Raw genomic sequence first — 26284 nt, 5'->3', positions numbered from 1 at the left:
TATAAAACTTAGCTGGGCCAATTAGTTGAGGAAGGAAAAAATCATGATGTCCCACTAAGGATAAAGATATCTCCACTGCTCTGTGAGCTGCAAATTGTCTGAGACTGGCAGAATAACCTGGGGAAATGCTGCTTCTTGTTTGTGCTATGCTTCCTCGCTTCTTCTGCCAACTGCTGGAAAGGAGTGTAGGGAAACAAGAATGATGATGGCAATATAGAAAGAAAAGCTGACCTGGGATATGTATTTTTATGTTGTTATGTTCTCCAGAGCTTTGTGGTTTACAGGGGGCAACAAAGTTATCACACACAGATAATGGGGAAAGATGTTGGGTGTTTTGGCAGGGCGGTTGGACTTGATGATCTCTAGAGGTCCCTTCCAACCCCTACAATTCTGTGATTCTGTGATATGTAGAGGATGAGATCAGCAGAAGTATTTGGGTTACCCATGCTAGTTGATTTTTAAAGAAGCTGAAACAGTCATATGGTGCTGGCACACAAAAAATATATGCTCATTTAACATTGAAAAAAGTTCTTTTTCTTCAAAAAAACAGCATGAGCAGTGAAATTTATTCAAATTGATGCTTACAAACTGTATCTTCAAGGGATATAGAGTCTACCCCTAAGAAGCTACATATGAGCAGAGGGCTCTGCTCTACACAGATGGGATATTGTGCTGTAAGTGGCAGGGCTGGGATAGAGAAGCACTTCTGAACCTTGGCACAGGAGGAAGGCATCCCCACAAGTACCTTTGTGCCACCCAGGGATCTGGGCACTGAGATGCTTTGTAACAAGGTGGAGGTTGGCCTCCACTCACAGGTAACAGCAATAAGACGAGTGGGAAGGGCCACAAGCTGCATCAGGAGAGGTTCAGGTTGGGCAATAGGAGCAATTTCTTCTCAGAAACAGTGGTCTGGTGCTGTCACAGGCTGCCCAGAGAGGTGATTGAGTCACTGTCTCTGGAGATGTTCCAGAAATATGGAGATGTGGCACTGAGGGACATAGTGGGCATGGTGGGCAGGGCTGATGACTGGACTAGGTGGTCTTAGTGATCATTTCCAACCTTAATGATTCTATGAAATTTAACACTAACAAAAACTGACAGTGAAGTCTTTAGTACTGCTAACTGTTACAGGTTCACGAGGATGTGTTTGTTTTGATGCATTAATAATTCAAAGGAGCAACCGTTAGGGGGCCGAGGCCCCAAACCTACAGGCATGTTAAGCATTTGGATAAGTGTAAAACCTTGCAAGCCCTAAATAGAGACAGCTAAACCCAAGTCCCAGTAGGAAGATTTGAGTTTTTCAGGAAAGACAGAGCTGCAGTTCTCTAGAAACAGAAAGCAGGAATGTGAGTGACAGATGGAACCAAGGGAGCTATCAGTCTGGAAATCTTGCTGAAGAGTTCAAGGAGGAAGAAACAGAGAAATACCTGCAGGAAAGAGGGGAAACATTCGACTGAGAAGTAAGACTATTCTTTGCAGAGAGATTGGAGAGAGAGCGCTTAAAGAGAAAAGCTACAGAACAGAGTGGAAGATGAGAAAGAAAGAAAACTCAAGAGCAGATCTCAAAATGCTGACAAATGGTAAGGTGAGGGAAAACATTAGATGCCTCTTCTCATGTTTTTTTTTATTTATTTATTCAAGAAGCTGTCGCAGCAAAACTAACTACTCCATAAGCACCCTGTGAAATCATTCAGGCTACTGATTAGCTTAAATCTCTGCAGTTGCATTAGCTGGTCCCTCTTCTCTCTTGTACATGTGTTTTATGTAGCTCCTATAGCTGCTGCAGCATCTGTAGGCACATGTAGTAGGTTCAGAGTACAGACATTGCCAGCTTACTGTGTGTGTTTGCTTCTCAGCTGCAGCTCCTGTGGTGGAGCATGTGTTTGTGAACTGAACCAGTACAACTGAGACCAGGCCAGAGGCAGGGCTGAAATACGCAGGATGGGCTACAAAGTGTGTGAAAAAAATCTTGTTTCTAGAGCCGTGTGTTGTGCCTGCCTCTTATTTCAGTATTGGCACAGTTCAGAAAAGTTCAGACTGTTTGCTGTTGTCTCTGGAAAACTTGGCAAGAAAAATCAATTGTGGCTAAACCTCAAATTATGTATTTTCTACCTCTGATGGAGAAGAAGGTTATTTTGGGGGGGATTCTCAATAAAAATGGTGAACTTCAAGTTTTCTCAGTAATATTTTTTTGTTCATGTTCAGTTGGTAGAGTTCACAACAATTAGCCTGTATTGACCTGCTGCTGTCTTCACTGGCAAAAGTATTTCAGATGAAGTATTTTACTCGGTACTGGTGAGAGGAACTTTGGCAAGAGGGAAGGCTTAGCTGGAAGTGTTGATTGGCAAGGATGTAGGGGCAGCAAATCTATATTGAGAGAATGAAATCCAAGCAAGTGAGGACATTGGCAGGTCTTTCTGTCCAAGACCATGGTTTGTGGAGGATCTGCTGGGAAGACTTGCTTTACATCAGATCATGCTGGTTAGATTCAGTGAGATCTAATGAAAATTATTACATTTGAGAAATTTGTTTATACCTGGCCACAAGGAAATTTCTTACATAATGAAATAATTATCTGCCAGGCAGAAGTGAGGTGCTGTGCTGGTACTGGAACATCACAGGAGTTCTAACATTACCCAAGGGAAAGCACCAAGGACCTAACCCTTAATTTCACCTTTTAACTAACTCATACATTCATTTTCAGAAGTACATAAGTTATCACATGACAGCATAATTCTTGGTTACACAAATTACTTCCACCAAATTTATATCAGGACTTTACTGTTTTGTTCCCATAGTTACACCTTTAGCACAGCTTAACATGGCATTTTCTTTCTAAGAAAAATAATTCTGATAATGAGCCTGAACAAAAATACTTTGTTATTGCCTAGTTTAACTACTCAGCAAGGTCAGCACAACTTTTCTGATCAGTGAGGTCTTATGTATCAATATGCCTACAGCCAAGTTCACTTTCACTGCCACTGCTAGATGTATATTTCTCTGGTCTTGGGTTTCTACAAAGCTGGAAGGAATCCCATCTGAACAGAGTCGAGAGTCTTGCTGCATAGGATTCTCTGATTTGCATCATGTCATTAGCTGTCATCCAAACTGGGATTACCCTCCCTATACACAGATGTGTCAAAAGGAAACTTGCACATGAACGAATGCATTTGGGAACCAGCATGGGTGTTGCATAGGCAGTGAATACAGAGAAGTCAGGAGAAATTCATTTTTAAAAATGCAGCATTGTAAATAAGAATGCTTCAGAGCAGCCTGGTCAGAGGTGGGATAGCAGCCACTGCTGTGCTTCAGGGAGAATGAGATGCTCTTTGCCTCTATGGCTCAGCGTTCACGAAGAGTATGTCTTATTATTGTCTGAGCAGTTGTGTGGATGAATGTTAAAAGTGATTCTCAGTAGACTGAAAACACGTTGAGCTAGTCATGGCTGGGTGAGCATGAGTTTAATATGTTATTAAGACTGTACAGTGAATCTGTATGGTGTAGTAATGAACCAAGCTGGGAAATGTTATTCTCACAGCAGAAAGGCCAAGAGAAAAAACTGATTTTGAGTGGTTCAGCACCAAGGTAGCTGAGGCTTGAGCAGCTGAATGCCTCACCAGCAGCCTTCTCCATGTGCTTGGATTGTACTAATCCTGACAAGATCATATTTGCCTTACCTGAGTATTGTAAGCAAATTGTTAGTACATTTTTACAAACTTTATGGATTTATTTAGGGATCTTGAGGTGTCAAAGAATAATTTTCAAAGACAAACATTATGTAACTCTTTAAATTATGCAAAATTAATGTGCAAAGTGTTGGCTGACATTCCTGCATGAATTAGAGGTTGTCTCTGCAATCTTTATTTTTCCCTTGGGCTTAATGGGAAGCAAATTGTAGCATGCTATTGTCTCTAATGCCTAAAGTAGAATCCATGCAGAAGGACTGCTGCTATATTAGTTTTAAGGAAGTTTGATGTCTTTTACAGTTTCTGTTGTCTCAGGAGTTGTGTTGTATCTTCGAGCACTTTCCTGTGCATTTCTGGAGCCCCCGTGTTTTCCCTGAACCACTACAAACTCTCCTTTACTTCAGAGTCTGAACTTGGACTTTTGGGAGAGAATTACAGAACCCATTTTCCATTTATCCATATCTACATAATCATGGTCATGGCGTTTGTCAGTAATTTAAAGAAAGTGACTCCCAAACCAAAGCTTTCCAACAAAACTGACATGAGCTCTGAATTAAATTGAATTTACTTCCAAAACATTTGTTCAGCGTAGGTCAGGTGCTCTCAGCCCTGTTACTCTGTAGTACCACTTTCTGAAGCAAGGAGTCCTGTGAGATAGAAATTAATTCACAGGTGTCAGCAATACTAGATACAGGAATCATGAATTACAGATTGCTAACTTACTACAGGCAAAAGTGATTGTAATGGCCTGAGATCCTAAAGTTTGTTTCCTCTAAACTTTTGTCTAAAAACCGTCATGTGATTTTAATGACAAGATAGTGGATTGCTTGTGAGATGAACATTATATTTTCTATGTGTTTATCAGAATGTTCAAATATCTCTTACACTGTATGTCAGTTGCTTGCAGTGTACTGGTATAAATACTTGCTACCTGATGCATTCAGCAGTATTTTAATTAGCTTGTGGAATTTCTTCTGTTATGTTTTTGTTTTTGTTTTTTGTGTGGTTTTTTTTTTTTCTGGTGTCCAAGAGCAGCAAAACTATCTGTTAAGCTAAACTCTCTGCTTCACAATTGTATTGTACATGTTTTCAGATACTATTCTGAGAAGGCAGAATTGGTTAAAGGAATCATACAATCATTAAGGTTGGAAAAGACCTCTAAAATCATCTAGTCCAACCATCAGCCCATCCCCACTATGTCCACTAAACCACATACCTCAGTGTCACTTCAACTATTTTCTTGAACACCTCCCTGGACAGTGGTGACTTCACCACCTCCCTGGACAGCCTTTTACAAAACCTTAGTACTCTCTCTGAGAAGAGACTGTTCCTAATATTCAATCTGAACCTCCCCTGCTGCAACTTAAAGCCAGTCCATCTCATCCTATTTCTGTTACCTGGGAGCAGACGCCGATCCCCACCTTGCCACAACCCCTGTTCAGGCAGCTGTAGAGAGAGATAAGGTCTCTCCTGACCCTCTTCTTCTCCAAACCGAACCATCCCAGTTTCCTCAGCTGCTCCCCATACAACTTGTACTCCAGACCCCTCTCAGCTCTGCTGCCCTTCTCTGGACACACTCCAGGGTCTCTTGTAGTGAGGAGCCCAAAACTGAAAATAGCACTCTAGGTGTGGCCTCACCGGTGCTGAGTACAGAGGGACGATCTCCTCCCTCACCCTGCTAGCTATGCCGTTTCAGATACAAGCCAGGATGCCATTGGATTTCTTGGCCACCTGGGCAACTGTTGGCTCATGTTCAACCAGCTGTCAACTGAATCCCCCAGCTACTTTTTCTTCATCCATGAGATGGGACTTCAGAACATACTAACATTTTTCAAAGAAGATACAGTTACTACAATCCCAGTTAAACTCCCATTTCCTCTGGCTCTTTGCCTAAATGCAACTGGCAGAGCCAGATTTCTCCCTTTGTCAACACTGCTCCTCCTGGTTCACCCTTCTTGATGAGCTGCTAACCAGCATGCACCTCTGGGCTTTCTCAGGCCTCCTCAAGCTTTGTACCCAGGTTTTCAGGCAGCTCATGACATTTTCATTGGGACTGTCTGATATGCCTTACATGGCCATCTTGCCTCACATCATCTCAGTCTTTGTGATGTCTGAACAGACATCTTAATTTTGAAGACATATATTAATAGCATATATCATATATTTTAAATGGAGAAAGACCTAGTTTCTTTGACTTCTGGCTATCACTGCTGAAAATAAGCACCAGCCTGCTTGTTTGCTCTGCTAGAAGTACTAAGGACTGCTCTATATCAAGGCATTGAAGCACCAGAACAGTACATGTGCTGGACTGGATGTTTAAAAAGGCATTAGAGCTTGATATCATAAATCTAGACAGAATTTAAAACCACCTGTGCATTCACACAAGGATTTGCTGGGAACCAGACTGGTTAGCTTTGCTGCACAGTGCAAACTTTTAGGTTAACTAGCAAGAGCTAAATAAACAAACAAATAAATAAATAAATAAATGAAAGGCACAAGAATATGTGCCTGTATAAGTAAGAAGAAGTTGTGTAATTAATCCTTGCACATAAGAGCTGATAGAGAAATATGGATTACAAAAGTACCAGGCAAGGAAGGTGGCAGTTAAAGGTTGATCTGAATGTAATGCCTCCTATTTATTTCCATGGTAGCAACAACAGATACAAGGAGTACAAAGCAGTGTTTGATAGAGCAGATTTTTAGCTACAGTACAGTTTTTCAGCACAGTCTCCACCACTATGTACAGTTGCCAGCAATGAACACAAGCATGCATGCAACACTTGTAAAATCTGTACCAGTGGAGATGACCCACTGCTTCACAGTTATGATGGCGTCATTGCTAGAAAAATGCTGCCCACACAGTCCACCTTTCATCAACCTGAGGAAATGAAAGTCAGAAGGCACCAAATCCCATCTATACAGTGGGTGCGGTAGGTCTGTTCTTAAAATCTTCAGCAAAGATTTTCATTGTGCTCCACAGACTTCAAATTGATTTCAGGCCCAGTTTCATCATGTTGCAGGAGAAATGTAGTCTTCTTTTCTGGCTTGACTCTGGAAGTTTAAGCCTTCAGCTTAGTCAGTGTCACAGCATAGCAGTCAGAGGTGATGGTCCATCCAAGTTCTACCAAATCCAGAAGGATTACCCTTTTTCTACACAGAAAGAGTGCATGGAAAAATTCAGTGACACACTTCAGGGGCTTCATATACCCTTTCTTGTGAGACGCCATTTTTTCAGAGTACAAATCTGTCTCATGTACAACAAAATGTAATGGAGTACTAATGGGAAGGTTCAGCCTCTTGTGCCACCACCAACATCCATTTCTGATGCTGTGGGCCAACATAATAAAAGAGAAGGCATTACTTTCAGAGCAGTAAAATATTCACAACATTAATTCAGTTTTTTCAGAGATTTACTCAGCTCTGGCTTGTCAAAAGCAATGAATTCAGGAGGTTCAGCAACGTTGTAGGCTTGGCCCTAGGTAAAAGGATTCTCTTGCTTTACTAGGAAAAAGGCAAGAGAGGAAAACACGTCTCCTCCAGCACTCTCTCCCACTACCTAGAGTGCATGTGCTCAGCAGGACAGACATTGCTGCCCTGATACCTCTGCTGCTGCTGGCTTCAATGAGACATCAGCTCTTGAGAGGCATGAAGGTGCCATTGCCAAATGTCAGCTTTAATGAGGAAGCAATGCGGCTGAGTGGTCTCAGGGCCTATTGTCCATTTCTCTTTTCTCCTGAGCAAAGCTGTTAGGAGATGAGGCTGAGCTGCAGCAGAGATAAGTGAAGAATAGCACATGACAAGTTTTGCAGTCATAAAGATGTATACGTGTGCCTCAGGGACAGTGGAAGGCACTAAACAAAGTCAATGCCTTTATCATCCGTTAGAGCTTGTCTTGCATCTGCACCAGTCCATCTGCAATATCAGCTAGCACTGCTTTGGCAATCAGATTGAAATGATTGTAATGGCTTTAGTTAAACCTTAACATTTGCATCGCAAGAACAAGGCTGCCTTCTGCTCCTTCCACTTCTCTCTCTTCAGACAGAGTTGTTCCTTACTGCTGTCTTTCACTGCTCACCTCCTCCAAGTACTAAGTTCCTCTCCCTGAAGGCCTTTAGCCTTGTATTGCCTGCAGCACAAATTTGCTTCAAGGCTGTGTCCCATTTTTTCCATACCACACATTGCTCTGAGTTGCAGGTGTGTGTTCCCTCCCCCGTAGGAGATGGGGAACAGGTGCAGACTGGCTCTGGGAAGCTTGCTGATCTTAAAGAGAGGAATGAGAAGAGTTTCAAGCTGGATCATCTGTACTATGTAGCTAGAGTCCTCCTGGGCAGATCTCCACTCTAGTAGAGCACACTACAGGGATCCCTCAGCCCTAACAAAATGTGTGAACAAGGAGCAGGTGTTAATACTTGTAGGATGAGCCAGCATCTCAGAAGGGACAAGTGCAACTCCTGATTGACAAGAAAAGCATGGCATACGGTCAGCTGACGGAAACTTCTACCCAAACTTTGTTTTACTAATGAAAAGAGGGAAAGCCTTCCCTTTACTTGCCTATTGCACTAAGCTATTTCTTTCTTCCTTGCTCTTAATATAGTATTTCCTTGTGTATCACATCATCTTTTCACTCACTTTTGAGTCACTTCCTCAGAAACTTCGCTCTGTACACAGGAAGCACACAGCCCAAAGTGAGGTCAAAGGGAATGTGACAGCTGTACCCACAGACATGGGTTTGGATGTTCATAAATGGTAGATAAAACATTTTTCATTTCAGCATTAGATCACAGTTCCCTGACATGATACATTATATTCTGGGAATCGTAGGTGTGCTTTTGGCAGAGAAGGCAGCAGTGTGCATGGGCTCGTACCTCAGCTTACTGGAGAGGATCCTTGCCAGAGGCTATTTATCTTACCAACAACGACTTCTTGAATCTCTTGACCAGCTTCTACTGGAGAGCTTTCTCTGGCTGGCCACTAAGAGCAGGTGCAAGAGGCTCAGCATATCTCAGAAAAGTTTTCTCTCCTTTCTTTCCTTTTATTTCATTTCCTCACACAAGTGTTTGCATTGCTCACGTTTCCTTCATAGCACGAGAGCTGGGGAAGCAGAGGTTGCATAACGATTGGTGGAACTCTTGGTAGTTGCTTTGAAGTTGCTCACTTGGTTGTTGGCCATTGACCTCTGATGTTCCTTGAGTGACTTAACCTGTTTTTCCAATTATTTCCAATCATGACCATCAAATCCCCTTAAGTGGTCACATAAGTGAAACTGGAAACATGAGCAGGGTGTCATACGAGATGTTTCTCAGAAGCAGCAGTCTGTGTGGGCTGATTCCTTAATGCATTACTAATACACTGCTGTATGTTCTGGGTGAAACACAAGCAAATCCTAAAGTTGAGGGTTGCAGCAGTAACAGCATGAGGAAGACTTGCTGTTTATGAACTTGCTAGTTGTGCAGAGCTGGATTCACGCAGGAGGGAAAAAAGGGAAGCAAAAGCTTTGTTAACTGCAGTACAGGGCAGAATTTATCCATATAGAGAGTTTTGCAAAACTTTTGGTCAAGGGAAAATAAATCTGAAGCTTTGCAGTAAAATGGCCATAGCACTCAAACCTGGAGCTTGCTTTCAGTGCTGCAAATAACCTAAGTCTTGCAGGTGCTGTCTGTACCACCAGATTCTGGGTTTTTGATAACTGAAAATACCTGGTGTAAGACTGAGGAATGTAGACCTTAAAGTTCTTGCAGTTATCATACAGGTCCAAGGTAGCTGAGTTTACCCTCACAGAGAAACACATCCTAATAATTTGTTATTATACTGATCAAACTCCATTTTTAATAACTATTTGAAAGCATCAACTTGGACAACTTAAGCCTTCTTGGCCTGACTATAGCTACAGAGAGTGCATGCCAAAACCTTTCCCCTGACTATTGAAAACTGCCTTCTATTTTACAGCCTTAATGTATTCTTGGACACTTTACATCTATTTGTTCAGGTGCCAAGACTGCCCTTCCAGTTAAATAGCTCTTCCTCCTCTCTGGAGTCCATTCTCTGCTGTTTATGCAGCGTAATCATAAAATCCTTCAGTGCACCAGCACTGTAAGGCATTTCTATGCAACAATACATGAGATTTGATGATCTATTCATTCAGTTTGAGCACTTCGTTATCAACTAAGTTTTGCTATGTGCTTGGAGGTAGGATTTTCCATTTCTGAATGCTCATATCCATCAGTGGTCAGGGTATTGCCCTCCTGTTGTCTTCCTCTTCATTAAACATGAAGTAAAAAATTAGTTCCTTCTACCAGACTCTGTCCCTTTCCTCTTCGTATTTATTTTTGGCTGTGACAATTTTATTTAAGACTATTTTACTTAGTTTAAGTTTCTCTTGAAAGATTTAGCATAGCTTACTTTTGGCAAGCTACCAGGGCTGTTCCAAAAGTAATGCTTTCTATTTCATTTTGTTGGCCCACAGCATCAGAAGCAGATGGTGGTGGTACCAAAACTGAGTTTAAAATCACTTCACTACTTCAATGAGTGACTTGTGATGAAATGTAGAAACATTAGTTGTATAAATACCAAGCTATGTCTAGCCTATGCCATTCTAAATTGCACCCATTCTCCTGTCTGTCTGCTGTAGCCCACACGTATTTATATTGAGTTTATTCATTAATTAAAGTTGACACAATTCAGTATGCTCTGGTTTTATGTGGTTTGGCTAAAGACCAAGTTTTACAAAGTGAAGTTAACATTAAATTAGAAGGCTGTCACACTCCACCATGACAGTATTCAAAATAAACACTTCTAATAGTAAATTTTCTTACCAGGTAAAGACAAGCCAAAACTGCATTAGATGGCTGTGACCTAACAACAACAAAAACAGAAAGAATAATTAACTATATCTCAGGGCTGTTGAACACCATTGGAGGCAACAGTACATAAAAGTAACTTTTGGCATATGCCTTCATATGGGCTTCTGGCTATAGTGCCTCCCACGCCTCCAGCATTATAAAGGAATATTTTTATCATCTGAATTCTATGATTTCAGTTTACCTATTTGTCACCAGTTAGTCATCTACCTGTGCTATAGCTGTTAGCAATTCATTGTCATGACATTTCTAGGGAATTTTTACCCATATTATGATTAGCCCTGTATCCATTAATAGCCCCAGCTTCTGTATATTTTCTGGACAGGATACTATAAATATCTGTTCCATGTAAATGTGATTGGAACACTAGTATTTCACATGGAGTCAGTAGGGTACAACTTCTGAGTCAACTGCCATACAGTCATAAAAACTTAAGGTATTCTTATATCATCTTTACATCTAAGCTAATATAGCTGTTTTATTAACTAAATTATTTGTAAATGTGCATTAATCTCAAAGCTTAATTATCATGCCTAATGATCAAAACTTAGGATCCTGTGATTATACAGGGCCTTGTTGAACTTCTGTCTATAATATCAAAGAAATCTATCCTTACACAAATCTAACACTGGAGGTCTAAAAGAGCCCCCCTTGGTAGAGTAAAATTTCTCTTACTATTCATCCTCCAAGTGATCTTAATTGAACGAGACTGCACTGTCTTTACTGTTCCTTTTTTACATATTCACTGCTTAACACATTCCTCGCATGTGATATGCCTTTTCCAATTATTTCCTCCTTTCTGAGCAACTCTTGCTCTTTAGTGCCTGTCTTTGGGAACGGCTGTTACTCAAACATATTTCAGTTATCCAGCTTCCTGTCTTGAAATAGTAATCAAATTATTCCATTTCGTTGTACAAGTGTATCAATCAGGTATCAAAATATCTGTCAGCTATCTGTCAACTCATCCAGGTCATGGCAAGTGTTCTCTCCCTGACTGTGGCACATACTCTACTGCTGTTTTCCACAATCATTTTCTTTCTCTTTGCTCTTCAGTCACTGAATTTAAGATGGTGTTTTCTATTTCATTATTCTGTGTATTAAAATCAGCATGGAAAGTATTCATATCTCTTGATCTTCTTATCGGATTTTGCATCAAAATTATTGTCCTAATAAGTCAAGTGGCCATAATTTGTGATGGATCTTTTATATTATCACACAAACATAGAATCCTTTTCTTCTCTTTGATACTATCTGCAAATAATCTCAATCCTGTGGAGATGTTCAAGCTTTTCTATATTGGCAAATAAGATGAAACAAAATAAAAGAATCAGTGGACTAAAACTGTTAGTGCTGAATCACAGAATCATAGAATGGCCTTAGTTGAAAAAGGACCTCAAAGATCATCTAGTTTCAAGCCCCCTGCTGTGGCGTGGTCTCCAACCATGGTCTCCATCCATCCAGCTTTGCCTTGAATGCCTCCAGGGATGGGGCAATCACAACCTCTCTGGACAACCTGTTCCAGTGCATCACCACCTTCTGAGTGAAAAACTTCCTCCTAACATCTAACCTGAATCTCCCGTCTTACTTTAAAACCATCCCGCCTTTTCCTATCACTGTCAACCCATATAAACAGTCATTCTCCCTTCTGTTGGTAACCTTCCTTCAAGTATTGGAAGGCCACAACGAGGTCTCCCTGGAGCCTTCTCTTCTCCAAGCTAAACAAGCCCAGTTTCCTCAACCTTTCCTCACAGGAGAGGTGCTCCAGCGTTCTGACCATTTTAGTGGCCCTCTTCTGGACATGTTCCAAGAACTCTGCATCTTTCTTGTGCTGGGGGCCCCAAGCCTGGATGCAGTACTCCAAGAGCTGAGTAGAGGGGGCCAATCCCCTCCCTTCCCCTGACAGCCACCCTTTTTTTTAAACAAAGCCCAGGATATTGTTGGCCCTCCAGGCTGCAAGTGCACACTGCTGACTCATGTCCAGCTTCTCATCTACCAGGACCCTCAAGTCAAATTGAAGCTTCAGATTATGCCATTTTAGCATTTTACATCAGATTAGAATTAGTCTGGTCTCCTGGACCTAAAGTTTCTGTGGTTTCTGAAAGAAGATTAACACTCAAACTTTCCTCCTTCACCCAGGGGACCATCTTTGGACATCACTAGGAAGGTCTCCTTTTGTCCATGTCATTTAGATGAAAATGGCATGTCAGTACAGTGGAGCAGTTTCACAGAGCAGCTCCCTTCTCCAACATGAGAACCTAGAGCACAGAAGAGCAAACAAGCTTTTGCTGTTCACCTCTCTGAGAACATTGCCCTTGTCTTGAATTTCACGTCAGCTGTGAAATGACTGTGTCATTCTCAATGGTAACCATGAGGTTAGCAACCTGATATGAGTACCACCAAGCTGTCTTGCTGCCAGAGGAAGAACTTTCAGTCTGCTCATGGCACAAATTAACAGGCCATGCCATCTCCATGGGAAGCCAGATGGTATCTTCCTAAAGAATGTTCACAGTGACAATAAATGTTCTCCACAAGAGTCCTCACCTTTCATTTCATTCCAGCTCACCAGCATGGGTGGGAAACAATATATTCAATTTGCTGGAGTTTAATGAGCAATTATTTTTTTAAATATCATTTAGAAAAGAGTCTGAAAACACTTTCAGTTTTTGTGACTGTGGAGGCTCTTTCATATATGGATATAGAAATAAAACAGTTGGCTATGTTGGCTAGTATAATTGCTATTCCAGTGGTTTTTTATGCTTTTATCAGGAAATCTACCATCTTCATACTCTACATACAAGCAAATTGGGTCTGTTGTCAAGAAAAGAATGAAGATGAGAGAGGAGTGTGCCAGCGAGAATCTCTTAGCACTGTTTTCCTGTATATCAGTCAGCTTTTTTATAAATAGAATCTCATTCCATGCAATAATATAATATTAATCTGTCACCATCTTTGGCACAACCACAGGATCATGAAACACTTGCTTGCTAATTGCCATTTGAGCTCATGCACGGAGCATAGGCTGTGATAATATTAGCTTGGTCAGAGTCACAAGTAAGTCAGTGCCAGAAACAGTTCAGGGTCTGTTTCCAATCTCTGAAAATGTCATATCTGCATCATTACATCCCAGGAGGTAAAATCCTGGGCTCTTTCACTTAGTATGAATGCTTGCACTTGTCACTCAGACCTGTAAAGGAAAACCATATGACAGTTCCTGTTATCTGTTCATATGGGAAAAAAGCTTTTAACAAGATGAATAAATGTGTACCATGCATGCTTACATAGTAGTTAATCTTTTTTTTTTTCAATTGAAAAGTTTCACCATCCTTCAATATATAGGTGAAACAATTTGTTAGTACACATCTTGTAAGAAAATTAGACAAAGGACAGGGGAAGACAAAGGTGCTATTCCTGCAAATAGCTTTCTCCAGGGAAAACAAGGTGGATATTATTCTTGTAAGTTTTACAATTGCCCAAACAGTTCTGAACAGTGTCGGTGACACTAATCAGTCTGTTATCAGTTTCTTCCTGCTGCTTCTCATCCAAGCCCTGATTAGCTGCAGAGCCACTCAGCAGTCTGTCTACAGGGCTGGGAAGGAGGTGCTATTCCAATGCATTCAGCTTGCACATGGAAGGCCGTCTTCAAGAAATACAGATTTAATTTTTTTCCTTATTTGAATCAAAAAGCCTGTAAGAGCCAATGATTTAAGTATTTTCATTCAGTAGGCAAGCTTTCCAAATCTAAAAGTTTCTGAATTTATTAGAAGTGGAAAACAGTAAAACTTCAGCAGTGCATACTTCTGCCTTTTTCACATTTCCATTTCAGTCACATTGTCATTGGAGTCAGTGGAATTTCAGTGAAAATAAGATATGGGACCTGTGTCTGTGCTATAAAATCATCTCTTAGCAGTTTAACGGCAATTGCAACATAAAATGGTTTCCATTTCTCAAATTTTTATAAAACTGAAAGCAATTTCCTTCTAGAGAAAATCTTCTAATATTCCTTTGGAATTAAAATGAAAAAAATTTCTTGCAACACAAAGTAGATCTGTAGGTGGATTTCATACCTTTTTGGTCTTGTAGCTGATAGATGAATCATTACCTGCTTCATGTTATTGAGCAACTCTGTATTCTTAAAGGATTCAGTGCAAAATGTTCCCTCAGCAAGCAAAGACCTGAGGTTAACCTCTCTGGGTGAGGTATGACTCCTGCATCTGAAGTGCTGACCAATCTGACATCTAGTAGAAGGCATCTAAACTGTATAGGCAAAGGAGAAAATAATATCCTCTCACTGATGTCTGCCTTCATGCAAAATGATCCATTCCAAACACTGTTTACCTGTGTTTTTTATTGACAAGAGAATTCCAACTGCAACCAACAGAATGACTCCAGGAAATTAAGGGAATGTATCAGCATGCACAGGAACTGCATTCAGGAAAGATGAGTTAATTGGGAACCTAAGGAACTCAGCTGGGAGGCTGCGTACTGCCATCCTGATATTGGGGCCCATATTCTTAATTGCATAAGTGGAAAAGAGCAAACTTGAGTTATTTTTAGGAAGTGCTGAGAACATATGTCCAATGTGGCATGTAATTAAAGAAAGAGAGAGAGAGATGTCAATATTTCTTAATTATTCTTACACAAATAACAGAAAAAATCGCACATCTATCGGTCATTAACTGAGCTCCGAGCTTCCTCCCATTTTGAGGACAATTAATAAAAGCAAAGTGGCTTTTCTATTTGCTTCTCTGTAGTAAATATTTGTCCACAGTTACATGCATAAACACGGACTTCTTTATGAATGTCAGAAGTTTGAAAAATTTATGTATCATTTCAAAGGAGTTCCCCAAAATAGAGCACAATTCCTATGTGTTGACTGCAAGAAATCACCTTTTTGGAATTATGCATAGCCAGCTTAAGAAAGAAAAGTATAGTATTGTTTGTCTCAAAAAGCTTTGGAAGGTCTTATGAGATCGTGTTAATGAGTTAAAGCAAGGCAATAGGCAGCTTACAATTTGTCTAACCTGCATATGCTAAGTAAATCAGTCCTTACCTAATTGTCCTTGTTTCTATGAGTAATTGTCCTTGAAAGTATTACAAGGTGTTATATTTCCACAAGCGTACTATGTGCAGGTTTTATCCTACATCCAGTGCTTTCTACAGATGTTCTTTTGAGGTTGTGTAGCTATAAAAATACCATTCTTGAGCCCTTTTTTTCACAGTTCTTCAAGTGGTTGACCACTGGCACAACTGCCAGGAGAATGCAGATTTCCTCCTTGGAGATGTCCAGAAGCTGCCTGACCATGGCCCTGGGCACCCTTGCTCTGGGTGTTTCTAATGGGGCAGGGGTCGGGCAGAGGGACACAGAGGGCACTCCCAGCCCCCACTTTGAAACTGTTACAGTATTTCATCACATTGATTCAGTGCACATGTATTTTTGCTTTGTGGGCATCAGGGGCATGCAAAATGACTTCTTATTCTTGCTCCCAGACCCACAGCAGCCTTTGGTTGCACAAGTTTCTCATGTGTGATCTATGATTTTCAGATACAGGGGCTGGTTCAACAATTATTTAGAAGGTCAGAAGCTGTACAGTGTGCTATTTCAATTAGCATATGTATGTGCAAGCGTGTGGCATGTTCACAACGTATATCTATATATGTGTGCATGCAACACATGGTGCACAGTGCACCAGTGTAATGTTACGACATACAAAAGACAGTTTAGGATCCACCTTATCTCATCAGCCATAATAGGGAAGAGGGATTTGTGTCTTCCCTGTGCTAGGAGGAAGCCAGGTTTCATGTTCGGAAGTAGGACACTGGGACAGTGCCTGTGACATGCTCCAGATACCAATGGGGCTGTGCATGACATCTGTTGCCCGAGGTGGGACTGGGCACAAGAGGCTCTGCTGGCCCAGACCTAACCCTGGCATCAGCCAGGAAGGAGATGGCCCAGCAGCTGCTGGCCAGCAGCTCATTGCTTCCGAATAAAACAAACCTGTTGTGCCATTTTGTCTGCTCTGCAAGGGCCACCTTGGCCCCCAGTGGAGCAGTTCTCTGGGAACCTAGGATGAAACAAATGTCTGCTCTTTAAAAATTAAGGTCAGCTGTTCAGTGGTCACAGAGGCTGATGAAAGAGCACCTGATCACCCATCCTTTGCTCCTGTCCCCTGCACGGTTCAGCTGACCCTACCAAAGAAGCTGACAGTTGGTGTCAGCGAGCTTTCCATGAGGGCAGAGGCTTCTCGTATTTTTTTCTTGGTGTTAAAGGGATCAACACTTTTTCATGTTCAAGATGTCATACGTTGATTCCTCAGGTAAACGAGTTCAGGAGTTGGCAGCAATGTTGACAGCTTATTTTCCCTTGCAGAACAATGTCATTACTCGTGTTTTTGAGGAGTACAAACCTTATGCATAAAACATATTTCAGTTAAAGTGGTACTGCCAACTTACCAAGAAAAGTAAAATTCAAATAAAAACCTTACTGTAGCCCGCATGTATTACAAGCTCTTAGAGGACCTAAATGAGAGATAGAGTTTCTACTCTATTATTCTCTGTCTTGTTTGCCTGACCATTTGGTGGTAATCCTGTGTTTCCCTCGAATATCCAGCTTAAGAATCATTTTCATCTTTTGCTTTGTGCAAGCCTTTCATAGTGCAATAAAGAAATCAGTCTCACAGCAAAGATGTGATTGTGCAGGTACAAAATTTGGCTAGGGATTTGGGATGTAACGTGTGTTTTTTAAGCAAAGTGCCAAGATGATGTTATATCATAGGATTTTATATTAAATAGTTAATCACAGCACATAATTGTGTGACTTGTTTTTAAGTTAGCTAGCTTTGAAGCTCGGGATGAAAAAGTGTGCTGCTTTAATGATAACTGTGAGGTTCTCGTCAAAATGAAAGTTTGGTCTCATTATCCCATTGTTCTCCTTCTCTTTTTTTCTCCAAGCTGCCTGTCTCGTCCTGGGTTGTATGATTTTTCCTGATGGCTGGGATTCAGATGAGGTAAAACGGATGTGTGGTGAAAAGACAGACAAGTACACGCTGGGGGCTTGTTCAGTCCGCTGGGCTTATATCCTGGCTATTATTGGAATCTTGGATGCCCTGATCCTCTCATTTCTGGCATTTGTGCTTGGCAACAGACAAGACAGCTTGCTAGCAGAGGAGCTCAAGTTGGAAAACAAAGGTAGGACTGCTTTAGAAACACTACTGTTGGGTGGCCTCAAGAGTAATTGCTTAAAAATAAAATGATCTGTTTTATTTTGTTTTATACATAAAAATAAGCATGCTGACTTACTTCCTAATTTGCTGGGAAAGAAGAAATGCAAGAAGTAGACAAAGTTTTACATTTCAGCCTCCAAAATCCAAGAAAGTTTGGAACTGCCATAACTTCTGCATTATGCACAACTTGTCCTTAATGAGCTGTGGATTGGACGTATTTGTGTTTCCCACTTGTACATTGTTTTATTAGCATTAAGATTTCACAGTCTGCATCTTTTTCTATACCCTATATAAGACTTGTTGATTTGGTTCCTTTAGAATTTTGCATTCTAACATGAATGGCTGTAATACAGCACTGAACTGTATGTGTTAGATAGAGAGGAGGGAGTGCTTAGCTTGGAAGATTCGCAGTGCACCAGTGGTTTTACAGCGAGGATCAGACCCAGGGCTGAAAAAGAAACTTGTTTTTTGTTGATTATATTGCTGTCAGCTAGCAAACAGGGCTGATTTTCACATTCTCATCCCCTCATACTCCTCAGCACCCACAGCTGTGGATCAGATGTGGCAGACACCACAGAGGGCACAACCCTGCCCTCTCCTTTTAATGGATCTGTTGTCCTTGAATCTGTCTAATGCCTCCTGAATCTGCTGAGACAGTCAGCTCCCACAACACCTCATGGCCACCAGTTCCCAGAGCTTGCTACTGACTGCTAAAGAAGTACTTCTGTTTCCAATTGATCCCCTATTAATTTAATCAAGTTTCCCCTAGGTCCAGCAGTGCAGGATTCTGCATTCAGCTCGTCTACCACCTTTGTAAGTTGTCGGTTGCTCAAATAATAGCTGAGATATTAGAAGCCCTTCAGTACTGAATTGGAAATCAAAAGCTGTTTGGCAGCCTGGGTTGTACAAAAATAGCTGGTCTCAGTCCTGCTTTTGACTATTATCCACATATCTGAAAGCTTCAGCACATTGGCCCCAGACTGCTGACTTGCAGACAGTCAGCACACTCAGCCCTAAGACAAATGGACCTGAAGATTGAACTTCACATACAGCTCCAGACCTCGTTAGAGCCTACTAATGCTGTGGGATAGGGAAACTATATATTGCTTGCAATTGCCCATGTACATCTATTCTGCAGGTAAACTGAGGGCTCTTGTTTCGAAGATTGTCTCTGCGGCCCTTTTCTTCAAGGGTAAAAGTCCACTGTATTTGAAGATTAGAATATTTATAAGAAGGATATTGACAGCTATGCCACAAATGCCTTCAGCATCAGCACTGTGTTAAACTTATCTATGCCATACAAAGCTCGTGAACCCAACAACTGTTTATATCAAAGCACTTCATTTGTTTTGGCACCTTGTGTGCAAAACAGCTTTAGGAGACTCATCACCTCTCACATCGCTGGCACAAGCTCCTGCCAGAACATTTGATCCTCAGCATGTCGGACAATATCATTCAGCAGCTCATTTTCCTCAGAAAAAGCACAGAAATGTACCAATCAATTCTGGCAAACCAGAATTCAACCAAAAGGGACTCACCCCATTTTGTCCTTCACAGTCAAGCTTAATATCCACCCTTTTTTAAACTGCCCTCCAGATGAAAAGAAAAAGACAACCTGCCTTCTAAAAAGGACATCTCCCTCTTCATAACAAGTTCCTGCTAAACAGCATCTCCCACGTGGGACAAGGGCAGGCACTGCTCTACCACAGGCTGGCTGGCTCCTGGCAGGGCTTTTGGGGCATCAAGGATGGCACCTTCACTGAGAGGGAGAGCCAGGACACTTTTTGGTATCTGTGGCTTCCTTCCTGGCCAGAGATCAGTACTTTTTCAAGGTGTCAGGGAAGCCTCCTGCACCCTACTGAGCAAGTATCCTACTGAGATAAGAAGGCACAAACACTTAATTCCCTCTGGTGGTCTCTGCAGGCTCAGGTGGTCAGTTTGGAGCAGTGGTCTGTAGGTAGTAGGGGTGCTGATGACTTACACTATAACAAAGATGATAACACAAGATAAGGGACAATGCTTGCCCTTGATTTGGCACTAAACAACCTTTTGTCTGTACCCTTTGCACACAGTATGCAACCTCCTGTCTGTACCCTTTGCACACAGTATGCATGCTTGAGGGTTTTGTCACTTATACTATACCACTATGTCCCCTTGGCCTCATTAGGGCTGGAGAAATACTCACCAGACTTAGTCCATGTGCAAAGTACTCACGCATTTCTTGGAAGTGGTCAGGGTATGAAAATACTGAAATATGCAAATATCACTAATGTGCTTCCCACACAGACAAGAAAATAAAATTGTGGATGTAAATAATTCCACCCTCAGCCTCCCCAGCCACTCTTATAATGGGAAGAAAAAAGTGCTCACAAGAAGCAGTCATGAACAGAGTGCTGCCACCCATCTCTTCTTTCCTCCTCACCATCTGTTTCCAGTCTTGTTTCTGGGTTAGCACATCTGGATCACAAGCATTCATTTCTCAAGGAGGAGCCCCCAGGGTGCTGCTGTCCTCCAAGGACAAAAAGATGTCTCTGAACTGTCAATGAGCACTGGTGATGGGCTGTCCACTGGCTGAGAGTCCAGGAAATCCTTCTCCTTAGTGGTGGTGATGTCCTAAGAGCACAGACCTGGACAGTCTACAATAAGCAAGGTTTCCCCTTAAGAGACAGTTGTGGTTTCTTGGTGGCTTTTCAGGAGAATGGACCTGGGGAGCAACAACTAACACTGTCTGTACCAAGATGAAATTCCACTTGCCCTCTCAGTTCTTCCTCTCCTGCAGGGCTTTGCTCCACGCACAGCAGTATTATGCTGTAGCTCAGCAGAGGGGAAGAGATCGTAAATTAAGTGTAAGAATCACAACTGTTTTCATTTGTGGAAAAATCCTCAAGAAGAATGAATTATTAAGCAATGGTCAGACATCTGGGCAGCTCTTTTCTAAATCGGGTAGAAGTTCTGTCTTGGGGACTTGTAGCAGATCTGCTCCTGCTGTCTCATTAATGAGAGCTGCTGGGGGTTGTGAGTTGGAGCGAGTACCCAGCACCACAGCTGCTTCTGAGCACTGGTGGTGAGTAAACATTTAGAAGTATACAATATGCAACAGGATGGCAAAAAGGTGAGAAAAAGATGAAAAAAAAGAGCAAGCTGTACTTCTCTGTAGACTTACCATGCTGAATTACCACCTGCTGTATGCTTTTGATTACTGCAGTTCTGTGTGTTTACATAGGCTAATGAATGCTTATAAATTAGGAATTTGACTGCTAAAATTATTCATGGGATAAGACAGCTATATTTTTGCCATACAAGAAAGTTTCTTTTTTCACCAAACAATAAAAATAATGCCTTCTTATTTCTCATTTGCTGGGGTCGGAGAGTCAACTACCATGTGAATTTCACACCTGAAATTCAATTTTAGCAGACTTTTTTTCAGGTTACATTGTACCTAATGCATTTTCCTAATCATGCAAATTTTGCACGACAATCTGTGCCTTCCTCATTTTATAAACTGCCTTTTAAAGATAAAAGATATTTCCAAAAGACTTTCACATTAGGTTTATGCCATTAGCAAAAGAAGAGGTGAAAACAGTATTACATGGTTTACTTTAATTTATAGGAAATAATTGTAATGCCTTATGTAATGAATGACTTAAAGGCCTGCATGTTATTAAGCTAACAGCATTCAGGGCGATAACAGAAATAGTCAGGATTCATCTTAGCTTTAAGCTTCATCAACCCCATCAACATCAGGCATAAACCTCAATGTGTTGTGTAATGACAGAATGTAACATTTTCAACTCTAATGTCTTAATGACATAAAATTGAAGTTTTGCCCAAAGGGTGAGGAGATGAAATAAAATGTTTGCAAAAGCAATTGAAGGTGCAAAGCAATTATTTTTATGGTAGAAAGTAATAATTTGGTCTGTATTAAGTGTGATAAATACACAAGCATTCAGAAGAAACTATCCTGTTAAGTAATACCAGTCAGTCATACCAGTCAGACCAAGTGGGTGGTGCACTTCATGGACAGCAGTGCCTTTTCTCATGGATGGAACAGCTTTACTAGGTGTGTATGCTTAATGTTTGACTCACCTTTGGTGCCCCATATGGTCAAAGATAAGGAACTTGCACTAAAGATTTCCCACGGTTACAAGCCTATGGCTGAAATAGATCAAAGTACCAGGCAGCTAGGTGGAAGATCTAAAGGACTCATCTACCTTGCAGTGACTGTAGTTCATACAGGGAGATCCAAACTACACCAGACATCAACCCAGCAGCCACTCCTCAGAGAGCTGGGCATACTGCAGAATGCCCAAGAGAGTACTTACCAATTTGTTGATGCTTGTGCCCTCATTATTCTCCACTCTGATGGGGCACGATGGAGGTTGTTGAAAGCTAGCTCTGTACATTTGCTTGTGCTGAGGTTTCTGCAGAATACACACGCTCAAAGACAGAAGCTAAAGGGAAGGAAGGAGTTAGTTGGTGACAAAGCAATTTTCTGTAAGAGGAAAAAAATAGCATTCTTGGAGAGCTGCACATCTTTGGCAAGAGAATTATCCTTGTAAACAAGAATATTCTTCCCACATGGTTTCATCTGCCACAGAAAACTGTCTTCAGAAGACCTGCTGTCTGGAGCTGAATGACAAGAGGCCAACAGTGTGCTTGTCCCATCGAGGTACTATACGACAGAGCGCATATCAGCAGTCATTGAGTGAAAGGAAAACAGCTCAGGTCACAGCACTTGTGCAAACTGCTGCAAAATTGCAAAGCCCTGCTGAGGAGCATATATTTCTCATGGCGTACATTCCCAAATGCTCAAGTTAACTTATTCAAAACTAGGTAAATAAACAGATGTTTTTTGATACCCAATATTAATTTTCCCTTATATTTTCAACGAATAGAAGAGTTGCCAACAGCCTCTGTTATTAATAAAGACAACAAAACTAGTCAGAACACTAGGCATACCTCTCAATGTCCATGTTCTCCATCTGATAGAAAATTATATAGTTCCTTTTTTTTAAAGTTGTGTAGACACCACTTGATACAGAAGAAGTCAGTATATGTACATTTTCATTTCAATTATCATATTATTTTTGTTCAAATACAAAATACAGTGTATTTGTTATTCTGTTTTCTGTTCCCTGTTTTTCTGAGTGGTATTTACCTTTATGTCTGTTTGTCTCCTCCTATCCTTCCTTTCTGAAGTTCAAGTGTGATCCACAGGTGTCCACTTCAGCCTCTTGCTGCTTTTGTGTGGCTCTGTGTTCAAAGCACTTGAGGTGACTTTGAACTCAGAACCAACTTGGCCACTTGAATTTCCATTTGAGAATGGAAGTGTGGGATGAAGTCACAGGGGAGCAATGTGTGATGGATTGTAGACAGCCCACCAAATGTGTTTGCCAGGCTGCAGCTGGCCAGAGGAATCTGGAACTACGACAAAAGGTTTATAGACTTGCCTCAAAGGAGAAATATTTAGGTACCCTGCTTTTCAAAGGCAGAATCGGGGTCTTTGAAGCCCAGAGCCAAAGGTTCCAGGCTGGGAATTCCTGGCTCTCGCTTCTTGTTTCAAAACAAGATTCTCTGCCATGTCAGCCAAGAACAAATCCTTGTCAAAGCTGTGAGGAGTTCACTATTCTCCTTCAGCTTCTTACAACAAATGTAACTACCACAACATCACTGCAATTAGCTCCAGTTTTTTATTTCTTTATCTAATGGTAACCTGTCACGCCACAGTGAACTAGAAGAAACTTTTGGTAGATGCCGAAATAATGTATTTTTTAATGAATCTTTTTATCCTAAATTTCCAACTTTAGATAATGGCAAGTATTCACCTGTGATTTCAACTATGTATATAGAGAAAATGTAAACATGGAATTTTCATCACGATCAGCATCAGAGGGAGCTTCATATCTCCTCCTAGATGAAGATCCCCATAGCACTGCTGTTGGGTCTCTGCACAAGGTATAAACTTTCAACCAAGAACTGTATGAACAGTCCTTGGATCCAAATCATGGACTTTCCTTTGTAACACTCTAATGTCACACACTCTCTTGCCCAATATGTAATGAATTTTATCACACAAAGAAAAACAGCTTCAGCCAGAGGATATTTCAGGCCCCTCCTTCACAGCACTCTACAATATATTTTGTTATTATACACTCAGAGAGCAGAGCTGGAGACATGAGAACTTCAAACATGAGAGAACTTTGAATCAAGGTAGGCAGAACATGGAAGTATTTTGGAGGTTTTAGTAGAAACTGAGATAAGAAATTTGGAGAGTGGGACCAGAAGTCATGGTGCTTCACTGTGGACTTAGAAAACACTCCCAGGTCTTTAAATTTCAAAATATCTACTTTTGCATTTAGGAGCATGTGAGAAGCCACTTTTATACTTGCACTGAGTGTCAGTAAAGGAAAAATGTGGAGCAGGATAGCAGGGTGTGATTTCTGGTCCTTTTACTGAGCTTGAATCTATCACTTGATTCTCCATTTCTTTGTCTTCTAAATGGGTATAATGAGAATGACTTGTATGATGTATGTCATGTTTCAGCAATAGAAGGTGAAGTAGGAAAGCTAAATAGTGATGATATTATTACTGAAAGTGAAGGTATTATTGCTAAAAGCATATATACTGAAACCAGGCCCCAAATAAAGTATTGTTTCAGGGAACTGCTTTACCATCATGTTTAATGATTATATTCTTTAAAAGAGTCAAATGAAACATCAAAACTAAAAGTCAAAAGTTGATTAAAATGCCTTATTAAATAAAGGTCAATTTTGCAGAGATGCTGATAGATATATCAGCTGATCTGACTGTTCCTTTACTGCTCTATATTCTATAATGAGAAGGTAAAATTAGTCCTAAGCATATGCATTAATTACTTAACCAAAGAAGCTGGAGACCATGAATAAAGAGTCTTAGTTCCCTGCTGATTAATGAAGGAAGAACATGGTGAACTGCTTTCTGTCTCTCAGAAAGATGAATCCCACTTGCTGTTACACTCTGAAAGGAATCTCGTACAACAGCTCAGTTAAAGGAATTATTTTGCCATTTAATGAGCTCATGATACGGGGGACCAAGTATTAGGACTTCAAGGCATGTTGATCACAAAAAGCTAGCCAGAAACACTTCTTAAATGATATGCTGTTGGTCCTTTACAGTGGGTAACTCAGTGCATTGTATGGGTTCTTTGCTCTGCTTGAAAATTCTTTAGGGCAGCAAACCATGGAGGAGTTAAGCATCACAAGGGTAGTGATATGATGCATATGAATGAATTATTAGCTCATAAGCATCACAAGGGTAGTGATATGATGCATATGAATGAATGATTAGCTCATTATAAAGTGCTGTTACAAATGAAACAGAACTGTGGCTAGCCTAGACAAGTTGAAACAAAGCAGACTAACAGATTTGGAGACCTGTGTTGTTAACTTGAAACAAAGCCTGTTGTGTCACAAGCCTTTTTACAAGAAGGATTATATTTATCAAGCCAGAAGGCAAAAAGTCTGATTGTGCCAAGCCTAGTAGTAGCATTTGAAAGTATGTTTTTAAATTTGGACAAAAATCAGAGTTATTTTCAATGCATAGATATACAAAAGGGAAGTCGTTGGCACATATTTCAATCTTTTTATGGCTAGTCACACAGAAAGATTATAATACCCACCATCCACGCTCCCTTCCCTACTGACAGGGACCATCATTTTAGGAAAAACAACAGAGAACTGGAAAGCTCATAACTATACTGTTCTTGCATGAGTGTTTTGGGCCAATGTGTTAACACAGACTAAATAATGAAGGCAGGTTTGTTCCAATAATCTAGACTTAATGAGGAACAGCTCATCTATGAGAACATTTTGCTGTCCAGTCCAATCTGCCACTTCAGAGAGCCTTCTGGGCAGTCCATATGCTCATAGCAGTCTTAATGTCTTGTTCTAGCATATAGAGAAAGCCTGATAATTGTTCCCAATTAAAGTAAGTTCCAGCAATTTTCTTGGAAATTTTTCTCAGTATTTAAGAAGTCATTTGATGCATCATATTTTTACTGTGAATTTGTTTTGACTCTTTTTCAGTAGTTCCATAAAGCTAGGATAATTTTCCATCTGCAAACAAGATGTCTAAAAATAAATTCAGGTAACTTCCCCCTTTGTGATCACAATGTCAACAGAAACAAAAGATTTTGTCAGTGGCTTTAGAATAAGGAGCTATCTAAAATTCCAAATGAAAGCAATATATACTCAATTAAAAAACACCTTATATACTCAATAAGACATGTAAGTCATGACTAATTAGATATTTGAGATATTTGTCTCTTTCAGATTCCTGTCACAGGTAACAGTCAAGGCAGCTTACTACAGTAACAAGCAAAATTTATCTGTTTGGTACTGGCAATGTAGTATTCCTCTATATAGTCAGTCATTTTTATATTCCTTTCTTGTAGAATCTTCAAACTGTTCATGTTATTTCTGGATCACTGTCAGAGTTGATACAAGCTTTCTGTTGAATCCCTCATCTTCTGAATGACAAGCTT

General features: G+C 40.7%; 1 protein-coding gene across 2 annotated transcripts in view; it reads left to right on the top strand.

Annotated features, from left to right (window-relative positions):
* LHFPL3 (LHFPL tetraspan subfamily member 3) overlaps positions 1-26284 on the top strand; it is a 231383-nt gene that overhangs the window by 139112 nt on the left and 65987 nt on the right. The window contains exons 2-3 of one of the 2 annotated variants that reach the window (XM_065743654.1): positions 17492-17728; positions 25674-25699. In XM_065743654.1, coding sequence (XP_065599726.1) covers positions 17492-17728; positions 25674-25699 — 263 coding nt within the window. Of the gene's footprint in view, positions 1-17491; positions 17729-25673; positions 25700-26284 lie in introns of those variants that run through there. The other variant, XM_065743655.1, reaches the window with a different exon arrangement.

Source organism: Cyrtonyx montezumae, unplaced genomic scaffold (genome assembly GCF_038088225.1).
Source record: "Cyrtonyx montezumae isolate F1298 unplaced genomic scaffold, pur_monq_1.0 scaffold_3, whole genome shotgun sequence".
NCBI classification, from domain to species: Eukaryota; Metazoa; Chordata; class Aves; order Galliformes; family Odontophoridae; genus Cyrtonyx; species Cyrtonyx montezumae.
Note: the sequence above shows the minus strand (reverse complement) of the source record. Positions and strands in the feature narration are given on the sequence as shown.